Source organism: Sminthopsis crassicaudata, chromosome 4, assembly GCF_048593235.1.
Source record: "Sminthopsis crassicaudata isolate SCR6 chromosome 4, ASM4859323v1, whole genome shotgun sequence".
Taxonomy (NCBI): Eukaryota; Metazoa; Chordata; class Mammalia; order Dasyuromorphia; family Dasyuridae; genus Sminthopsis; species Sminthopsis crassicaudata.
In genome coordinates this window covers 285,824,565-285,846,373 of record NC_133620.1, presented here as the reverse complement: position 1 = coordinate 285,846,373, position 21,809 = coordinate 285,824,565, and the positions used below count along the sequence as shown (strand labels likewise).

Sequence of the window (21,809 nt, the reverse complement as noted above, 5' to 3'; positions counted from 1 at the left end):
GCTAATTTGAACTAGGGATTTTTTTCTGAGTAATTTAATCACTTTATTAGCAGGTTATTATTAAAAGTCATTTTGGTCATTTGGCTATCTCTCTCAGATCAAAGACCCTTAAAGAGGTGGAAACAAAAAGGAGTATAATCCAGGTGTAGGTTTGGGAGAGGGAATGCCTGGTTCAGGTAATTATAAATAATTCAGTTGTTTAGCTATGAAAAAGTTACGTATGAAATAGTTGTACAACAACTTCAAGTCCACCTCCTACAGGAAGCTTTTCCTCTGGTTCTTAGTGCACTTTCTCCACTCATACGATCTTGTGTACTCACATAGATATACATATGTGTTCGTGTATGTTTATGTTATATTCTCCCAGTAGAATGAAGCATCCAGAGGGCAAGGACTGGTATTCCTGCTATCTATCACAATATCTCTGCATTTACTGGCTACTTAATATGTATATAAATAGTTCTGAGTGTAGAGGGCATAAGAGGAGGGAGGACAAGGTAAAATGTCTGGCAATGGAGAGCCTAGAAGCTTTAATTTCAACTGGGAGCTGTTATAATAGACTAAGGAAGCCCTAGCATGGTGCTCTGAGAGAAGGAGATAGATGGGAGAGGCGTTGTGGAGACTTGATTGGATATTTATTGGGGAGGAAAATTAAGGACAGGGAAGAGATTTTGAGTTCACAACTTGTGAATTTTGTTGACTGAAAGTATGATGCTGTTCTCAAGAGAAGCAGAAAAGTGATGGTGAGTTTGGGGAGAAGTTTTGGAATGTTGAGTTTGAGATGTTTATGAATCACAAAGTGAAATTGTCCAATAGTTTGTGATATAGGCAGGACAGGAGAGAAATAAGAGCTAGGAATCATCTCCTTGAGATATTAATTAAACTCATGGAAACTAAATGATCACCAAGAGAAAGAATATATGGAGAATGAGGAGAAGAGGTCAAGAACAGAAGTGTGGGGGACATCCACATTTTAAGAGGGTTAGACCTGGATTATGACCCAGAAAAGAAAATGGAGGAGTGGACAGAAAGGGAGAAAGAGAATCAGAAGAGAGTGGGGTAATGAAACTGAGAGAGGAAAATCTATGAAGGAGGCAGCTACATGGTCAATAGAGGTCAAGAAAGACATGAATTGAATAAAGGCGATTGGTTTTAGTCATTAAAAGGTCTTTAGTAGGGCTGCACAGGTTCTACTAAAGACCTTTTAATGACTAAATCCCATCGCGTGATCAGATTGCTTGCTATTTTGTAGATGGGAGAGATAAAGGAAGAAGGCAGAAAAAAATTTGGAACACAGAGTCTTACAAAAATGAATGTTGAAAATTATCTTTACTTGTATTTGGAAAAATAAAATACTATTGATTTAAAAAAAAGATTTTTGGTAACCTCAAAAGGAGCTAGATTATAATGGGCTAAGAAGTAATCAGGAAGAAAGAAAATGGAGGTAGTTAGTATAGATAGTTTTTTTAACACTTTTAAAAAGTGTTTATTTTTTTAAATGATGAATTTAGCAAATATCAATAAACATAGGCATCCTGTATACAAAGAACAAAGAAGAGAATTGTGTATGAAACTATAAGCTGCTGCTACATATAATTTGTTTTTCTTAAGGTACATATTAAATTTAACAAGGTAGTAATAAAACCACTTCATCCCCTTAGAAACCCTCCCTTGTAACAAATGAATAGGGTCAAGCAAAACAAATCAACACATTGGCCATGACTGAAAATTCAGTCTTATTCTGAACCCAAGTCCATTCGGAAGTCCTGCTTGGTCATTGTGGGTCCGAGTCCTAAAATGTTTCAATGATGTTTCCTTCATATAACGGTGGTCATTGTATAAGTTGTTCCCCTGTTTCTACTTCATTCTGTGTCAATTCAAACAAGTCTGACCAAATTTCTCTGAACTCGTCACATTCATCTCATAGGGAAATACCCTTCCAATGCATCCATATGCCACAAGTTGTTCAACCATTGCCCAATGGAGGGACACCCACTTTACTTCCACCTGTTTCCTATCCACTATGTTTTCTACCTATACCTGCCATAAAGATTAAGTTCTTAGACAAGGAGAGCCTTGAAGGTAATCAAAAACTCTAAATAAACAAGACGCTGGTAAAGATAATAAAGGTAGATAGAACTTAGTGTATTTGGAAAAGAGAATTAAATAACAGCCCTGATTGAAGCAAAAGGTAGCACACAGGTAAGAGTGGAAGCTCAGGTTAGGTAAGTAGAACAGACCCAACCTTTAATGGCTCACATTTTACTCTATTTCTGTCTAACCTTTAGCCCTTCAGGACTTGTCCCTTTTCTTTCTCAACTCTACCCTTTGAATTAATTTAATGAGCCTTGAAGAGAGAGTCTTTTGAAATTCTTGGGATGGAAAGGAAATTGTGTTCCTTTTCTACAAAAGTATATGTGCTCTACTGCAGGAAAGCGGACCTGATGATGTTGTCATCCTCCTCCTTGGAAACAAGATAGACTGTGTGAAGGAGAGGTTGGTGTCCACAGAGGTTGGACAGCTCCTGGCCAAGGTAAGTGTCCTGATGGACCTCTCATACATGCCTGTACCTGTGAGATAGAGGCAGAGCTGCCCCTTAATTAGGACAATCTAAAAGCAATCTTAACAGAAGCCACATTACAGGGACCAGGCAGTTAGAGCTGCACCAAGGATAGGAAAAGGAGAAAGTATGGTATCATAAAAGTATAATAGTTTTAAAATCTTAAGATTTGGGTTGTGTTGTTTTTAATCAACTCTCTATGTAGCCTTTAGTAAATTACTGTACTCTGGTTTTCAGATTTTTTTTTTTTATCCATATCAATCGATTAAAAAAATTATTAAGTGCATATTATGTACCAGCCACTCTGTTAAATGCTGGTGATACAAAAATAGGTAAAAGACAGTCCTTACTCATATTTTAATACAAATAGGAATAATATGCCAATGGTCTGTTGGTTGGTTGTTGCCCTTCATTCTCAAAGAGGACCAGAATAACATCACTACATCAAGGTTCACTGTGTCTGCCCAGAACCATATGAGTTCAGAATGCTTTGTCACAGATCAGGTACAAATTCTGAGTGGACAATAAACTGACAAATAAGTTCAAAACAAGCTATAAGTAGGATAAATGGGAAATAATGAACAGAGGGAAAATACTAGAATTAAGAGATGTTGAGAAAGGCTTGCAGGAGAAGATGGGATTTAGAGATTTAAAGGAAGCCAGGGAAATCAGTAGTAGAATTGAGGAGAGATAGCTTTCTAAGCATGAGAGATAATGATTAGTAATGGGATATTGGCTTCTGATATGGACTCCTGACCTTTCAAGATTTTATAAGGTCCTGTATTAAAGGAAGAAGAAGAAAACAGGATGCTGCCCCATCCCAGACACCGGTTTGCTTAGTCTGGCTCCTCAAATATCACATAGAAAACACCAAAGAGAAGAAAAATGGTTAAAAAAGCAAATGGGAGAAAATGAAAACCAATAAAATTTAAAAGGAACAAAACTGAAGACAATTTTATCTTATTAAAAAAAAAAAAGACTTGGGGCAGCTAGATGGTGCAGAGGATAAAGAACTGTCCCGAAGTCAGAAGGACCTGAGTTCAAATCTGGTCTCAGACACTTAACACTTCCTAGCTGTGCGACCCAGGGCAAGTCACTCAACTCCATTTGCCTCAGCCACCCCCTCCCCCCCAAAAAAGACTATAGACCAACTGAATTAGCTAATATATTAGAAATACCAGAGGTGGAAAAAGAAAGCTGACATAGATAATCCAATCATTCATTGTTCTAATCAATTTTGTTTTGAGGGTTTTTAGGCAGCATTTGAATCTTTGTGACCCCAAACTGAGGAAAATAGGGTAAAATGACCTGCTTAGGTCACACAGCTAGTCTGAGGCTGTATTTGATCTCAGGACTTCATAACTCTAGGCTTGTTGATCTATTCATTTTTCTATCTAGCTGCTCAATCAGCAAAATATTTCAGTCAATCAAAAACCAGTCAATATAACCTTATATGTGTTATATCAAGTACCTGTGTCAGGCACTATGGCAGTTGTCTAGGGATAAAGACAAAAATAAAATAGTCCCCACATTCAGGGAGTTTACATTTTAACATGACAATGTGTATATATGAATATATAAATTAAAAAATATATATCAAGTAAAAATATATCAAGTAAATACAAAACAGTTTGAGAAAGGACATGACTGAGGGTGAGTTGTGGAGAGAGTCAGGAACGTTCTCATGTAGGAGGCAGCATCTGAATTGAACTTTGGAGCAAAGTAGATTCTAAAGAGCAGAGGGGAAAGGAGAAAGTAGAGAGGGGAGTGCATTCCAGGCACAGACAACTCATGCCCAAGTAAGAGATAAGACTATTATTTGTGAGGAACTTCAAGAAATCCAGTTTGATCTGATCAGGGAATGTGTGAAGGGAAGCAACATATCATAAGCTTGAGAAAATAGGCTGGAGCCCGTTTGGGAAGGGCTTTTAATGCCAAACAGAAGAGATTATATTTGATTCTAGTAATAGGAAGCAACCTAGTAAAAAAAGTGAAACCATCTGGAAAAGCTAAGAAAACTACAACTTCTTGTTGAAGAAAATAAAAACATGCAAAAATATAAAGTGAGAATTAAAGAAAATAGATAATGAGCATTATTAAAAATAAATTATTTTTTAAAGAAGAAAATTATTTGAATGGAGAGTAGTATAGAAAATCTTTTAAAAATGGTGCAAATAGTATCAAAGTCCAGAACCAAATTAAATCAAACCCATATTGAGATTCCTATGATATCTTATATTTATGTAGTGAGTTCTGTGCAATAATAATTTTATCTCCCTTCAGATCTTCCTTTGTTCATATGCTTCAAACTTTGCCTCATAACCCCTATCCTAGATCCAAATTTCTCCCTGTTCTTATTCCATACCATAAACCCTTTTCTGGGTGATAAGCAACAAATCTTTACTGTGGTATTATTACTTCTCCCAGGTAGCATGTGCATTTAATAGGAATCTTTTGGAGTCAGTGACTCAACTCAAAGAGCTAGCTCTAATGATGGGATTTCAGGTACCATGACATAAAAAAGGAGAAATGTTTCACGCCTAAGTCACATGACAGTAACAGCCTCCCCCTCCCCCTCTTCTTACTTGTAGAGCTAGTCCCCCATTCTAAAAATTGTTCTCAGGCTGACCACTTGAGAACAGATATTGTCTGCCTTTGTGCTCAAGACCGTGGTTATCCTGTGTTTCTGTTTGACCTTGCAGGAAATTGGGGTCATCTTTGGGGAATGCAGTGCTGTCTTAGGGCATAACATCTTAGAGCCCATCGTGACCTTAGCCAGGTGAGTATAACCTGTCCCCAAATTTCCACATCTCAGGATCCAATCCTTATTAATATTCTGTGTGTGTGTGTGTGTGTGTGTGTGTGTGTGTGTGTGTATGTGTGTATGTTTAAACACTTCTATACAGGGTAGGTTTTGGGGCTCTGGTAAATTGGAGGCAATTTAAAGGGGAGGATTTATAATGCTATTAAGAGAGCACTTTATATTTATAGAATGTTTTAGAGTCCTAATTTTTTTGTATCCTCCAGAAGAATGTAATACCTTTGAGAACAAATAGTATTTAGCCTAATCTTCCAAGCAAGAAGGACATAGGGGCAGGGCAGGAAAATTTGGGGCAAAGACCTAGGTGAGGCTCTGTAATTAAAAAAATAAAATAAAAAGAGACTCTAGGACAAAGGGCAACAGTGTGGTAGTTGGAATCAGGAAGGCTTAGGTGCAAATTCTTTTTTCCCCGTATCGGATTTATTTAATTTATTATTTTCCCCCAGTTACATTCAAAACAATTTTACACTGTTTTTAAAATTTTTGAGTTTTAGATTCTTGTTCTTATTTTTATTCTCTAGTTCTTATTCCCACCCACAATTAAGAAACCCCATGTGAAGTTAGGCAAAACATTTCTATAAAATTCAAGTTGTGAAACATAATCCCATTTTAATGAAAATAAAATTTTAGGTGCAAATTTTTATGATGTTCAGTAGCTTCTGACAAACCGATATTCCTAAAGTACAGATCTAAATATAGAGTCATAGATTTAGGACTACAAGAGACCTTAGAGGCCATATTCCTCATTTTACAGTTGAAGAAACTGAGGCATGGTTAAGTGGAAGGTTAAGTGGAAGATTCAGGATCACAATCTAGCAAAGTATCTGAGGTAGGATTTGAGCTCAGATCTTCCTGATTCTCAGGTCCAGCACACTATCCATTGCTCCACTTTCCTGCTTGAGTTTTTATGCTCCCTATTACCTCTAGGATAAAAATACAAACCTTTCTTTTGGGGCATTAAAACTCCTCACAAGCTGTCTCTGGTCTATCTTTCCTTATTTGATTAAACATGGTTTCTCCACCTTCACTCTCTTTTCCAGCTTGGTTTTCTTACTTGCTGTTCTTCCTACATGACATTCCATCTGCTATTTTTCACCTTCACTTGGGTGCTCATACCTAGAATACTCTCTTTCTTCCCCTCTGCTTCATGAAATCCACATCTCCCTTCAGTTCAAAGCCCACGTCCTTTCAGAATCCTTTCCTTATTCCTCTAGTTAGTACTTGTTGCTCTCCCAAATCTCCATTTATGTGTATGTTTACACATACATATTCCATTGTACATACACAATAAGTGGATTTAGTAGAATGCAAGCTTCTTGAAGACAAGAGGCATCTCTGTATCCCAAGTGTCTGGCATGTAGTAGGTGCTTACTAAATATTTGACAGCTGAAATAATTTAATTTCTGAATGTTTTAGCTTTCTCATCTTTTGAAAAAACTGGAATGCTAACTATAGCCTATGGTACAATGGTGGATAGAGCTCTAGACCTGGAGTCAGGAGGACCTGTTAAAATTCTGCCATACCAGCTGTGTGACTATGAACAATTCACTTGAAGATAATATAATGGAGATAATAATAGCACCTACCTCTTAGAGTTGTTCTGGGGACCAAATGAGAAAGTATTTTTAAGTGCTTAGCACAGTATCAGGCATATGATATTCGATGCATAAATGCTTCTTCCCTTCCCTTACTCTTCACAAGGCTATTTTGAGACTCAACAGAGATAATGAATAGTTAAATGGTGCAGTGGGTAAGGTTGTTGACCTTGGAGTCAGGAAGAACTGAATTCAAATCTGACCTCAGACACATACTAGAAGTGTGATCCTGGGTAAGTCATTTCACTCAATTTGCCTCCGTTTCCTCATCTGTAAAATGAGTTAGAGAAGGAAATGGCAAACCACTCCAGTATCTTTGACAAGAAAACTTCAAGTGGGCTCACAAAGAATTGGACACAATTGAAATGACTGAACAAATTGTTAACATGAAGCTGAAATCTTCCTTCTTGTAATTTCTACCCATTGCTCCTAGTTCAGGGACAATCTTGACACTTCTTCCCCCCATAATAAAACTCTTTGATTACTTGAAAACAGGTATCTTGTTCCTCTTTTTCTTCTCCATGTTAAATATCTCCAGTTTTAAAAAATCATAGGATCATAGAATCATATCTTTTCAAAATAAGAAAAAAATAGAAAAAGAAATAAAAGGAAAATAAGAACAAAACAAAAGATTGTCATATATCCAGCAGAACATCAGGGAGGATTCAAAATATGTAACAATAAATTTCCATTTCAAGAAAGCATATATATAATAATAGAAGAGATTATATTTAGGAATATCCATCTCTGCTTCCTTGTAGTTTATTCTTTTGTTCTCTGCTGTGCGCTTTTTACTTTATTCTTTTTCCCCTTTCATTCTTCCTTTCCCCCAAGCAGGCTACGATTAAGTTGGAGGAGATAGGAAGTATCATATCTCCTTTCTGGACCCTATCCAGCTTTTAATATTGGCTTTCTTGGACTGCTTTGTTACAATACTTACTCTTCTTGAGCCTGCAGTTCATTAAAACTCCTGAGTCTTTTTCATAAAATCTATTTTATACTTCTGATTTTTTTCCCTGTAAAATCCACCATTCTTAAATGTCATCTCCTTAGATTCAGGCTATCACTTTAGCCTGCCAAGACCTTTTCAAATCTTACATCTGTCATCTGGTGTGATAACTATCCCTCCCAGCTCAATGTCATCTACACAGCTGATAAATATGCTCTGTAACCCTTCCTCCAAGCTAGTGGGAAAATGTTGAACTGTACAGTACCAAGGACAGATCCCTGGGGCACTTCTCTATCAGTTTTCTTTCTCACATTCTACTAAATCACCACTTTACTTTTTCTTTCATTTCTTATTTTATCTCACTATCTCTGATTACCATCTGCTCTTCCATGAACTATTTCTCCTCATTCCTTTAAAAATTATAAATTCAGTTTTAATTGTTTTATATAACATACTATAACAAGTCCTCATTTTATAGATGAAGAAATGGAGATACTGAGGTTCAGAGGAGAGAAGTGATCTATCTGGTGTCATACAGATCATCCTATTCATAGGATTTTAGATTTAAGAGCTGAAAGGGACCTTACAGGTCATTGAGTCCACCTTCCCCACTCCACCCCACTTTTGTCTCATTTTCCAGATGAAAAAAGGAAGGTTCAGAGAAGTTTGTTGAGTGTTACACAGTTAGTGAGTAGCTGAAGTGATATTTGAACTCAGGTCTCCCTGAGTTTTGGTAGCTGCTCAATCTATCCTGCCCTAATTAAGCTGCTGAAAAACCCAGAGAAAGTTTTGCCATCTCACTTCCCCAAAAGAGATCAGCTCTCATTTTAAGAGACAACTAGGAATACATTTGGAGGAGAGTGAAGAAGATTGTATAGACAAGAGTATAGCAGCAATTTAGGAACTAAAATGATTTTCACAGAATAAGACAGGGCAGTTACATATAAAGCTACAGGTCTTTATTAAAGTTATTTTAATTTGCCCAAATGAAGGACTGAAGGATCTAAAATGAGATGCTGAAATAGGGACAAGATTACAGGGAAGGGGCAAATTTAAAGCCAACAATAATACAAGATTTCAGTTGCTAGGGAGGATTATCAAGATTTGGATGTAATGGCTCTTTAGATCAAAAAAAAAAAAAAGTAAAAATGACAAGGATCCTTCAGAGAGACCTCACTTGATCTTGGCCCAATAAGTTTCACCAGCTCTCTGCCTCTTTTCCCAATAGATATGGGGAGTATTTGTATCCTACACCCAAGCAGTTTAGCCAAGGCTACTGAAGGCTGTGGGGGTGGTTTTGAACTATCTTGTTGATATTCCAATTCTGATATCACAGGTGAGGAAGTACTGGGATCTGACCAAGGGAGGCACCTAGCTACACTGACATGGGGCATTTCTATGCCAGAAAAAGGCAGGAAATGGAGACCATACTATTTAAGAATAGATGTAAGAAACCAGAAATATTTAGTTAGAAAAGAGAAAGTTGCAGAGAAGGATGAGTGATCATTTATTCGAAGAGGTCAAAGTGGGGGGATGATGGTAAATGTTTAACAAGCAGCTCTGGGAGGAAAAATGTATATATGATGTACTTTTAAGCTTATTCTGCTTCATTAATATTTTCCCATCACTTTCTTAACTCTAGACAATAAACAAGACAATCAATTGATCCCCGATTTGTAAGATTTACTAATTTATGAGGTATAAATCCTCACACTGAAGATTTACTGCTCAGTTTTAATTAGGCTTCAGCACATCTGTGGGTAGGAGCTCTTCTGTGTGACCCCAATGAATAGAGGAAGAAAGCACAGATAGAAGTTGCGGAGAGTGAAATTTTGGTTCAATGAAAGGAAGAATTCATTAATAATTTGAGTTGTTCCAAAGTGGAATGGGCTCCATCATCAGGTCAACAACTTCAAAGATTCATTCATTCAATAATGTTGAATTCTAGTCAATGCTTACTATATGCAGGGCACAATGTCAGGTCCTGGGGAAGTTATAAAGTTTAGATAATCAATCAACAAGCATTTATTAAGCACTAATTCTGTGCATGTCGCTGTTTAGAAACAAAAGTGAAATAGTCTCTGTCTTCAAGGAGCGTACATACCATGGGGAGAGAGAACATGCATGTAAATAATTATATGAAAAATAAATACAAATTATTCCATAGGATGAACGAGGACCACTAATGTCTGGGAGTATTGGGAAATGCTCTATGTAGAAGGTAGTGCTTGGATGGAATTCTGAAAAGAATCAGGAAATCTAAGAAGTGGGAGTAAGGAGTAAGAGACCAGACATGAAGGACAACTCCTAGGTAGGAGATGGAGTGAAATGGATGAGCAAGAGACAGAATTGCCTGTATTGGAAAGTCTATAAAGGCAAATAATTACCCTAGAAAGTAGAATAATGCCCAGTTGTAGAAGCCTTTAAGTGTCCAGACCTTAGAGATCATCTGGTACAACTAATTTTATTTTATTTACTTTATTTGGCAAGGCAATTAGGGTTAAATGAATTGCTCAGGGTCACACAGCTAAGAAATATTAAATGTCTGAGACTGGATTTGAACTCAGGTTCTCCTGACTTCAGGGCTGTTGCTCTATCCACTATAGCTTCCAGCTACCACCCCCTACTTGCTGAAAGTCTCACAGGGAATAAGGGATATAGATTTGCATTATGGTCCTCTGACTCTAAAGTCAGTGTTTTTTGGGGCTCATCTACTCTGTCCTCCAAGGCATTTATACTTTATAATATAGGGAATAGTTGGAGCCGTGAGGTGTCACAGTGGGCCTGGAGTCAGGAGGATCTGAATTCACATCTGGCCTTGGACACTTATTAGCTGTGTGACTTTGGAGAAGTCAGTTCACTCTGTTTGCCTTAGTTTCCTCATTTGTAAAATGAGTTGGAGAAGGAAATGGCAAATCATTCCATTATCTCTGCTAAGAAAAGCCCAAATGGGGTCAGGAAAAGTCAGACAAGATTGAAGTGATTGAACAACAACAACATAGGAAATAGTTAAGAGAGTCTCTGCCTTCATGGGCATCAAATATGAATAAGTATGATAGATAGTATCACATGGTCACATGTGTGAAACAGAGCAGCTCTGGTGGGGATGGTTACTTGTGAAAGGATGTTTCAGAGGGAATCAAGTTTTAAGTAGGGGGTTGGCCCAGCTGATCTTCCAGGAATTTAGGATCCTAAACTCAAGGCCTGCAGACCCAAAGGCCTCCCTCACTTTCTCACTCATGCTACTTGGGTCACCTCACAGGGCAATGCAAGAACAGGACACCAAATTGAAACACAGTGTGGTGAAGCTGGAGAAGAAGGAGGCAAAGAAGGCTGGTTGCTGCTCCTGAGCTGTGTGGGCCTGGCAATCTTGAAGGGCCAGTGATGTGGAAGGTGGTGTTGGACTCAATCCCTTCATTTTCTCCTCCTTCCTTTTGACAATTTTGACAACCAACAACAGCAAGGAAAACCAGGAAAATTCATGAATCTTGAGTTCAAAGAAAAGAGCAATTATGAAGCATTTTTTAAAAAATCACAGAAAGCAGAAGAACATTTGGATGGGGACACACATACCAGGGCAATGTACATACTTCTGTGTTAAATTTAAATGCAAATTTTATAAGAATTATATGGAACAACTTCACAGTTTCATATATAATCCTCTTTTTCTAGTCTTTTTATGTTATGTTTACTAATGTTTGTTAAGTTCATAATAAAAAATATCTATATCTTACTGAATTGGACTCTTGGGAATTCATAAGCTGTAATAATAGAATAAAAGACTCATCTTTCTGAGTTCAAATAAAGCCTCAGAATTAAGAGCTGTGTGATCTTGGGCAAGTAACTTTACAAACTTTTGCTTCAGTTTCCTTATCTGTAAAATGAACTGGAGAAGGAAATGGGAAACCATTTCAGTATCTCTGCCAAGAAAACCCCAAATAGGACAAAATAATGTAAAGAGAGGTTCCTGTCTTAATTCTGATACATACTGGCTGTGTTAGCATTCTAGAAAATCTCTAAAACCATTAATTGTAGAGAAGGTGCCAACCTGCATAGGTTGGAGGAATTTCCTCACATGGGAGTTTCTTATATCAATGAAATTCCAGGTTTAGTTTCTAACTCTAATAATCAAGACTGAGACTGGATTAAAGTTTTACATTTGAAGGAAATTTGCCTTCGCAAATTAATATCATAAAAGAAATTGAAAGCCTAAGCGGTTTTAAGCCACTTAAGGGATCAAACCATTTTCAGACCCAGTCTGATCTGAAATGTGGATAATCATTAACCCGGCTGGGCTAATTTATTCCACGAACATCAAGCACCTCCCCTGAAGAACACCTTCCTAAGCTGGGACATTTAGATAAAGACAGGTCCCTCTCCTCCTTGAGCTAGTTAATTATAGCTTGTTACCTGTTCATTAAAGCAAGTTCCCTAAGGATCTCTACTTGGCAACACAGGGTTAGTCTAATTATTATGCACTTAAAAATAATCAAACAGCATTTCCTTGAAAATATTGTGTACTTCTGACTTGGTGCTCATTCTAATTGGTGAGAAGGACCCCTCCCACTCCAATTTTTTTCCAAATCTAGAGCCAAACACGCATGGCAGCCTATGACACAATTCCTTCTTCCTGTTCTCCAACCACAACATCCAGCTTTAGTGGAAAGCTTCCATTTAGGAGACATTCTCTGTCCCAGTGTCCTCTGCATGCCCTCTGAAGTGGTTATTTGTCCCGGCCAACAGACAGTCAATCAGTGCTTATTAAGTCTGTATGACATGTTGAACACAAGTCCTAGCCTCAGGGTATGGAACTGTGAGGGTATAAAACAGAGACAGACAGTGCTGCTTACTGACTAGAACACTGGTGTGGGAGTTGGGAGACTTTTTATCCTTTCCTAATTGATTTTCCATTGCCTTTTTCCTAGAAAATGTTCCAAACCTTCTCTCCTCATTAGAAAAGAAAGACAATAAAAATGAAGAAAATATCTCCCTCGGTCTTAGTCAATGAGTGGTCATAGCTTGGTTATTCTCCATCCTCAATATACCTTGTTCCTCCTGTCTGCTTTTTCCCAACTCAGACTTTCCCACATTGCTCCACTTCCTCTCAGGACAGGGCAACACCTGCTTAACAAAGTGCCTGGCACATAGTAAAAATTTAATAAATGCTTATTTACTTGATCTCAAAAAAGTAGGAAATATAGATGATGTTCCTTTATCTTCTCTATTTTACATTTTCATATCCCTTAATATCATCCTATATTTTCTCCTAACAAAAGAGGTGGCCATTCTCCCCATCAGCTCTTGTGTTGCATAGTAGGAGCTTAATAAATGTTTATTGACTGATTGATAGGCTCTCCATTTCCACTTCCTCTCCCAATCATTTTTTAGCCTCTTTCCCTCTGGCTTTGGAATTGAAATTTCCCTCTCCAAGGTACCAACTGGTGGTTAAACTCAGTGGTTTTGTTGTGATCAGATTGGCATAATAAAATTAGGAATAAAAAACAGAAGTGGAAGCCATTGGATCTTTAATATTCACCTAGTCCTTTTGTTCTCACTCTCAACTTTGACTGGAAATCAAATGGTAAAATAGGATCTGAAGGTAGTATTATCACCCCATCTAAGGAGGGAATTGAGAGGATTGGAACAGTAAGTGGTGGTGAAAGAACCATATTGACTTAATTCTGGAACTAGGTCAGTTTCTTTTCTATTCAATTATGGGGTTAGTCCAATTTCTGTCTTGTGGGGAAAAACAACTTTATTTCATTGTCGTAATTGAGAGAAAACCTTATTGCATTATTTGAACCTAACCTTGTATAGCTGAGAAGCTGGGAAGCTGGACCACCTCTTTCTGTTGCTTAGAGACCCTTAACCTAGGTTTTGCTAAGTAGAAAGCCAGTCATTCCCAAAGGTAGATGCAGGAGTTTTCTCATAATTGTACATCTCAAGCAACCCCTATGTCTTATCTGGCCCCATATTGATCAATTAACATTTTTTCCATGTTCTTTTGATTGTTCACAATCATCTGAGGAGAGTAGGACACCTCTTTTTCTGATTTCAGGGAATTGCACCTATTTACTCTCCCCCTTCCAGCTTGGAAAGTCGCTAATCTTTTTTTGCAAATAGAAATTAGATTTCTTAATGTTGTATTTTGGTTAATTGTTTCTTATTTGATTACACACACACACACACACACACACACACACACACACACACACACACACACACACTATTTCCCCTCTCTATTCAGGGTCCAGGCCTACTAAGATGAGTAGGTCTAATCCTACTTTGTTATACAATTAACATGCATTGTTTAATACGTTGAAATGTTTGGAAGTTTTGTTTCCTCAGTCATTTCATCTTTTACCTGCCATACTGCCATGGAGTTTATAAGAGGGTTCTGTTGAATGGAATCCTGAAATACTTTCAGGGGAGGCAATCAAAACTAAGGGATTTGGAAGGAATTACAAAGAACTCTCCAATTGTAAATCAGATAGTTTACTTGGTTCTCAAATTGGTATCATTTCCTAGCCTGAAGTATTTTGCAGTCATTTATTGGCTATCTAACTGGAAATGGCCCTCCATTACCAGGAAGAGGTTTGCTAGCTGCTAAATCTCAGCAGTTGGTAGCAGAGAGCAGCAGATACTTCTTAAGAGATTAAAGATCAGCAGATTTAGCAATGAATACTCTCTGCCCCACCAGAGAGTGAAGACACCATATTTAGCAGAGACAATTCATAATTTCATCCAAGAGGATGACAATAATGAGACAACATACCAAAACCTATAGGGTGCAGCCAAAGCAGTTCTTAGGGGAAATTTTACATCTCTAAATAGCTACATGAGTAAAATGTAGGAAATCAATGGAATGGGCATACAACTAAAAAAACTAGAAAAAAGAACAAATTAACCCCCCCAATTAAACACCAAATTAGAAATTCTTAAACTTAGAGAGATTAATAAAATTAAAACTAATTTTAATAGATTAATTAATTAATAAAACTAAGAATTGGTTTTATGAAAAAAAATCAATAAAATAGAAAAACCTTTGGTTAATTTGGTTAGAAAAATGAAAAAAAAAAAACAAGTCATCAGCATCAAAAATGGAAAAGGTGAATTTACCTTCAATGAAAAAGAAATTAAAGCAATAATTAGGAACTATTTTGCCCAAATGAATGACAGCAAATTCAATAATCTAACTGAATAAATATTTACAAAAATATAAATTGCCCAGATAAACAAAAGAGGAAATAAATAGTCCCATTTTAGAAAAAGGAATTGAACAAGCCATTAATGAACTCTCTAAGAAAAAAATCTCTTCGGCCAGATGGATTCACAAATGAATTCTACCAAACATTTAAAGAACAATTAATTCCAATACTATGTAAACTATTTGGGGAAATAGGTAAAGAAGGAGCCCTGCCAAATTCCTTCTATGACACAAATATGGTACCAGGAAGAGCCAAAACAGCTCCTTAAGAGGTTAAAGATCATTAAATGTAGCAGTGAACAGTTACATAATACCCAGAGAGATGCCTAGCAGAGAGTAAAGACATCATACGTAGCAGAGATACAATTCACCTTGCAAAGATAACTCAACAAATACCAAAAAAATATGATTACATCAATGAAGGGCATTGAAGATTCTATATAGCTGTAGGGATGTGAGCTGTTCTGGTCACAATATGCTTTTGCCATATATGTCTATCCCTAAAGGCTTATCTCTATGCCTATTTTCTGGTCATACATTCTCTACACATATCCATTTCACCACTGATGGTATGGTAACCAATGGAAAAGCATACTTTGCCTGAAGGATTTTTTTTCTTTTTGTTCATTTAATTAAATGTCTTTTGCATTGAACTAATATAGCCTTTTTAGTTAAAAATTAATGCATTGTTTGGGACTGATGAGGATTTTAATAGATGCTATCTCAAATCTTTAAACATAAAATAGTATTCTGGGTATTCAATGGGATTCTATATAATCATCTTTTAATAGATAAATGAAATCTTTCTGAGTTTTAAACCTCCTTGACTTCTGTACATACTATTAATCACTTTCTTCTCCTAGCTCTCCTTTCTTTCTTGAGTTTTTGTGACAGGTCTCTCCTTTTCTCTTTCTGCTTTTCTGATGGCCCTTTCTCAAAATTCTTTGCTAGATACTAATCCTGTCATGATAAAAAAAATCTGCACTAAAGTAAAACTGAGGCAATGAAGTTCTAAGCCTGTTCAATTTATAAGCAAGGCTGACAATGGCCAACAAAAGGGATCCAAGGCCCCACAGCAGCCAAAGATATAGTTGACAGTCAGGGCACTTTTTTTATAGTCATACAGAGGAAAAAAATAGACAATGACATTACAAAGGTATATCTCACTTCTGAGTAGTCACTATTAAAGTCATTAATAACAAATAATATCTCTTTATCACCAGGTAGATCTGGAATGCCCATGGATAGTAATTTCTGAAGGAGAATAGGGCACTTGTAGTTCATATGCTGGAAACTTTAGAAAAATTAGAATATTTACCCACAAATTCCTGAGAAGAACTCACAGCTGCAGGCTTAAGAAGTTCAGGAGTTCAAGTTCACTTTTTAGGAGGAAGTAACTTATGCACAGCCATTAATACATAGTTAATTGATTAAGCTTTAATAAAATAACAAAGCAGCTAGTTGGTAATATGAATAGAACACCCGACCTGAAATGAGGAAGACTGAACTTTCTGAGTTCAAATTTGATCTTGGATGCTAACTAGCTGGGTGATCCTTAGCAATCACTTAACTCTGCCTCAGTTTCTTCCTCTGTAAAATGAGCTGGAGAAGGAAAGGCAAATCACTCCAGTATCTCTGCCAAGAAAATCGTAAATGGGGTCACAAAAAGTTGGAGGTGACTAAAAAAAATTCTCAACAACAAAAATAATACAAAATAAAGTGGAATGTCAATTTCTAGTTCCATACCCATGTGCTCTCCCCCAATCTTGGGTGTCCCTCAAAAAAAACCCCTCTTCTCATCTATATACTCTCAATGTGAGCTCATCAGCTCTCACAATTTCTATGATCATTCTACACATATAACTCTGAGATTTCTATGTCTTTCCTTCAATTCTTTCCTGAACTCTAGTCCCACATCACTAACTTTTGCTTGTTGGACATCTGAACAAATGTCCCATAGGGTCTCACATTTGATGTGTCCAAAATGGAACTCATTTTGATGCTTCCTCCCCTTCCCAGCTTCTCGAGGCTGCGGGCACCTCCATTCTCCCAGATTAAAAAACGCAGAGTCATCCTTGATTATTTATTCCCTCTCACTTCTGTTATCTAACCTTCAAGCCTCTGCAGGCTAGGAGTGACTGAGCTGCTGGAGGTCACCGACTTAGTGAGGGCAAGGAAAGCAAATGGCTTTGCTCAGTGCCTCGAAACTTAGTGATGACAGGGCATGGGTGGGAAACTATCGTGTGTGATTTCTGTGCACTGATTTGGTTTATCAGTCTAAATCAGTCACTTGTACTGGAGGACTGGGGGCCTGGGGGCCTTGAGGAACAAAGTGTTACAGGGGAGAAGCAGGAGTCCGGAGTTAAGTGCACATGCCTCAGGGCTGCCTCAAATCTCTGCTGGTATTTAGAGTCAGACTGACTGTAGATGTAGGACATCCAGGCAGACATGTGGCCTAGCTTAATAGCCACAAGTCCCTTCCCACTCTGATGCATCTTCCATACAACTGTCACAGTGATTTTTCTAAAGTGAAGGTTTGAACAAATCTGCCATTACATCTGAGCTCCTTGAGGGCAGGAACCACATTTTCAGCCTTTCTTGGCACACAATTAGGACTTAATATATGCTTATTGACTGAGTGACTCTCCCTCACAAAGAAAAAAAATTCCAATATAGACCTATGATCAAATATAAATAAAAGACTTTTTTTATGCAAATACATTTATATAAATAAATACTGAATGTGGGGCAGCTAGGTGGCTTGGAAATCAGGAGGATTCATCTTCCTGAGTTCAAATCTGACTTCAGACACTTACTGATTGGTCAAGTCACACACAATCCTGTTTGCTTCAGTTCCTCATTTTAAAAAATGAGCTGGAGAAGGAAATGGCAAACACTTCAGTATCTTTGCCAAGGAAATCCCCAAAATAGAGTCACAAAGAGTTAGAAGCAATGACATGACCAAATAACAATAATAAAATATTTAATCTATAAATATACTTACATATTTTACATAATCTTTATATTAATATAAAATCCTTTATTTATATTTGATCCTGGAGATAATAGGGAGAAACTGGAGTTTATTTTTAAATTGATTTTTAATAATTTTCAATATTTAGGTAGTGCTTAAAGCTTTGCAAAGCACAAATATTATCTCTCTTTATCCTCAGTACAACCCAGAAGATAATTGCTATTATTATGCCCATTTTACAAATGAGGAAAGTGAAACAGAATTCTCTAAGTGTGACATAGCTAATGATTAGTGACATAGCTAGTGACTTATCCAGGGTGATAGCTAATAAATGTCTGAGGCTGGATTTGAACTCAGGTCTTCCTAACTACCTCTGACACTCCATCCACCTAGCTGCCTCAGTTAGTTTTACATAGAAGAAAACTGAAGCTCAAAAGCTATGTGACTCATCCATAGTCATACAGCCAGGAAATGTCAGTGTTGAATGGGGGCCTTATCACAGAATGGTAAAATGAAGCTGGGATCGTCTAGGCCGGCCAACTAGGTGGGCCTGGAGTCAAGAAGACTCATCTTCCTGAATTCAAATCTGCCTCAGACACTTACTAGTTGTGTGACCCTGGACAGGTCACTCACCCCAATTTACCTCAGTTTCTTTATCTGTCGCATGAACTGGAGAAGGAAATGGCAAAACCACTTCAGTATATTTTCCAAGAAATCCCCAAATGGGAGTCACAGAGTACAGGACTGAAAACAATCAAAATCAATTCAACCAATTTAATTCAATTCAACAAAAATTTATAAAAGGTCTATTGTGTGCAAAGCATTCTTCTGAGTGCTGGAGACAGAAATACAAAAATGAGACAGCCTCTGCCCTCAAGAAACTTACTACATTCTATTGCATGAACACCACCGGCACACTAGTAAGTAAATAGAAAATGTTTTCAAATTAATCTCAAGAAGAAGACAACCATGGTGGGAGGGACCAGGAAAGGCCTTGTGTAAGAAATGCTACCTGATGAGGTTGCATTTTGAACGCAGCTAAAATTTGTACAAAATGTGTAAGGAAAGAGTGCCTACTGGGCATGGGAGGCCCCCATGAAGTTGGGAGATGGAGTGTTTTAGACTGATTGGCTAGCTCCAGGACAGTTGACTGGAATGGAGAATGGGTAAAAGGCAGTAATTTGAAAGAAGACTGGAAAAGGAGTTGAGACCATATTATGGAGAACCTTATTGTCTTTTGGTCCTAAAAGCAATACGGAGTCATGGGAAAAATTTTAATAAGTAGCTGACACTCTGGGATCTGTGTCTTATTCATATTGTCTAGGCAACTATGTGGGAAGATGTATGAAAAAGGGAAGAAAATGGGGAATCAGGAGCTGAGGCAGAGAGTGCAAGAGAAAAATGGAAGATCTAGGTGAATGAAGAATTGACTAGAACTGGCAACAGAGGGTGAGATGGGGGAAGAGGAACAGATGACTCTCAGTTTGCAAAATAAGGAAACCTGGAGGAGGAAGCATTTTACAAAGAAGAAAAATCAGGCCCTGAGAAATGGAATCATTTGCCCCAGGTCACGCAGGAAGTATGTGGCAGAGCCTAGATTCATATTTGGATCCTCATTTCACTTTCCATCATACCAAACTGCCTTCTACTAAAAAAAAAAAAAGCCTCCTCCTCCTCCAGCTGGGGCTCTTGAGGATTCTGTGTGGGTTACATTTCCTCTGACCCTCCGGTTCTGTCTTTTGTCCACTCACTTCCTCCATTAGTCAGCTCCTGCAGGGCCCACCTTAAGCTGTGACACAGTGAAAAGAGTGCCAAGTTCACAATTAAATGCTGTTATTCAGTTATTTCAATCCTGACCCCATTTGGGGTTTTCTTGGCAGAGATACTGTGTGGTTTGCCATTTCCGTCTCCATCTCATTTTACAGATGGGAAAACTGAGGTAAGCAGGGTTAAGTGATTTGCCCAGAATCACGCAGCTAGTGTCTGAGGCCCATGTTACAGATGAGCTTAAGTGACTTGCCAGGATAACACAGGTAATAAGTGTCTAAGGCTCATTTTACAGATGAGGAAACTGAGGCAAATGGGGTTAAGTGACTTACCAGGATAATACAGGTAATAAGTGTCTAAGGCTCATTTTGTAAATGAGGAAACTGATGCAATGGGATTAAATAGTTTGTCAGGATCAAATAGCTAATATCTGAGGCTGAATTTGAACTGACTCCAGGCCCAGTGCTCTATCAGTGCACAGAGCCATCAAGCTGCCCTAATAATAGTTAAATGCAATAATAGATAACCTGAATTCAGATCTAGATTCTCTCATTTATTCTCTGTGTTCTTTTAGGCTTCTCTTGCCCTCAGTTTTCTCATCTGTAAAATGGAGAGGAGGGATGTAGCTCTTTTCTAGGTTTCAGTCTAGGACTTTCTACATCTCTATACTTATCTCCACATCACAGATGGTTGGAAGAAGAACTGAAGAGCATTGCCCTTCATTTTACACATGAGGAAGCTGAGGTCCAGAGAACAGAATGAGTGATTAAGAAGTGACTGAGCTGGTCACCTCCATGCTAAATCCCAGAACAAAAATCTGACCCAGCATTCTTTCTGTTCTACCAGGTTTCCTTGACTGTCCTCTCCCCACCCTCTCTTAACCTCTCGTGGAACTGTTTCTAAAGGAAGGAGAGGAGGTGGGAAAGGGAGGAAGGGAGGGAGAGAAAAAGAGAGAGGTGGAAAGGGAGACAGAGAGAGAAAGAAAGAGGGAAGAGGAGAGACAAAGAGGCAGAAGAGAGACACATACAAAGGAGGAGAGGAGGGAGAGAAAGAGACCCATACACACAAAGAAAATGAGAGAAAGGGGAAGGAAGAAGAAAGAGAAAGGCTGAGAAAGATGCAGAGACACAGAGAGAAAACAGAGACAGAGAGAAGAGAGAGAAACAGAAACAGAGAGAAGGACAGAGAAACAGACAGAGAGGAAGTGGTGGGTGTATGGATGTTAACTGGTTGAGCGCTGGTTGCTTGTAGTTTTGCCAACAGCTCTTTTCTGTATCTCAGGGCCTAGGGGCTAGGGCTAGCCCTATGGGATGCATGGATCCATGTGTTAATGAGGCAGAGTTGGCGAGGTGTGATTTACAGGAGGCACACCTGGATATTACAGTCCTCTCATCTGTCTTTGGCAGGTCCCAGAAAGGGTAGCCCCTGGGACCATCCCCTTCCCTGCAGTTATCTTCTTTCTTCATATCATCCCAGAGCTGCTCAGTGGAGGAGCTTTCTTCTTCATCTCTGCACTTTAAAGAGTGGATGGAGTGAGACGGGACCCCAGAGGTCGGCCCAGAAGAGGCTCGGAGCCCCACCTGGGGTATGTAGCAGCAGGAAGCTTATAAGTGAACCTATGGGATGGGCTTCTTGACTTCCAGGACGTGTTCAATTGGCTAAAGAAGACTTGGTGGAGGCAGGGGCCCTTCTCTATAAGTTGTTTAGAGAATAGGAAATTCTCAGTTTGGGAAGTTGATGGAGAGATGGTGGTTACTAAGAAAGGGATCAGGCTATAGAGAAAAAGGGAGAAGCAAGGGAGAGGGACAAGAGAGGAGTGAAGAATGAGGAAATTGAATGGTACAAGGTCACCTGGCTAGTTAGGGATAGTGTTGACAGGGACAGCCAGGTGACACAGTGGATAGAGTGTCAATCCTAAAGTAAGAAAGACCTGAAT

At 38.2% G+C, this 21,809-nt stretch overlaps 1 protein-coding gene across 8 annotated transcripts in view; it reads left to right on the top strand.

Annotated features, from left to right (window-relative positions):
* Positions 1 to 11,658, top strand: part of RAB44 (RAB44, member RAS oncogene family) — a 63,519-nt gene extending 51,861 nt beyond the window's left edge. For all 8 annotated transcript variants that reach the window (XM_074311101.1, XM_074311106.1, XM_074311100.1 and 5 more), the window contains 3 exons: positions 2,432 to 2,533; positions 5,263 to 5,339; positions 11,188 to 11,658. In XM_074311101.1, the coding sequence (XP_074167202.1) occupies positions 2,432 to 2,533; positions 5,263 to 5,339; positions 11,188 to 11,275 (267 nt within the window). In that variant the 3' untranslated portion in view covers positions 11,276 to 11,658. The remainder of the gene's footprint in view (positions 1 to 2,431; positions 2,534 to 5,262; positions 5,340 to 11,187) is intronic.
* Positions 11,659 to 21,809: the final 10,151 nt, after the last annotated feature.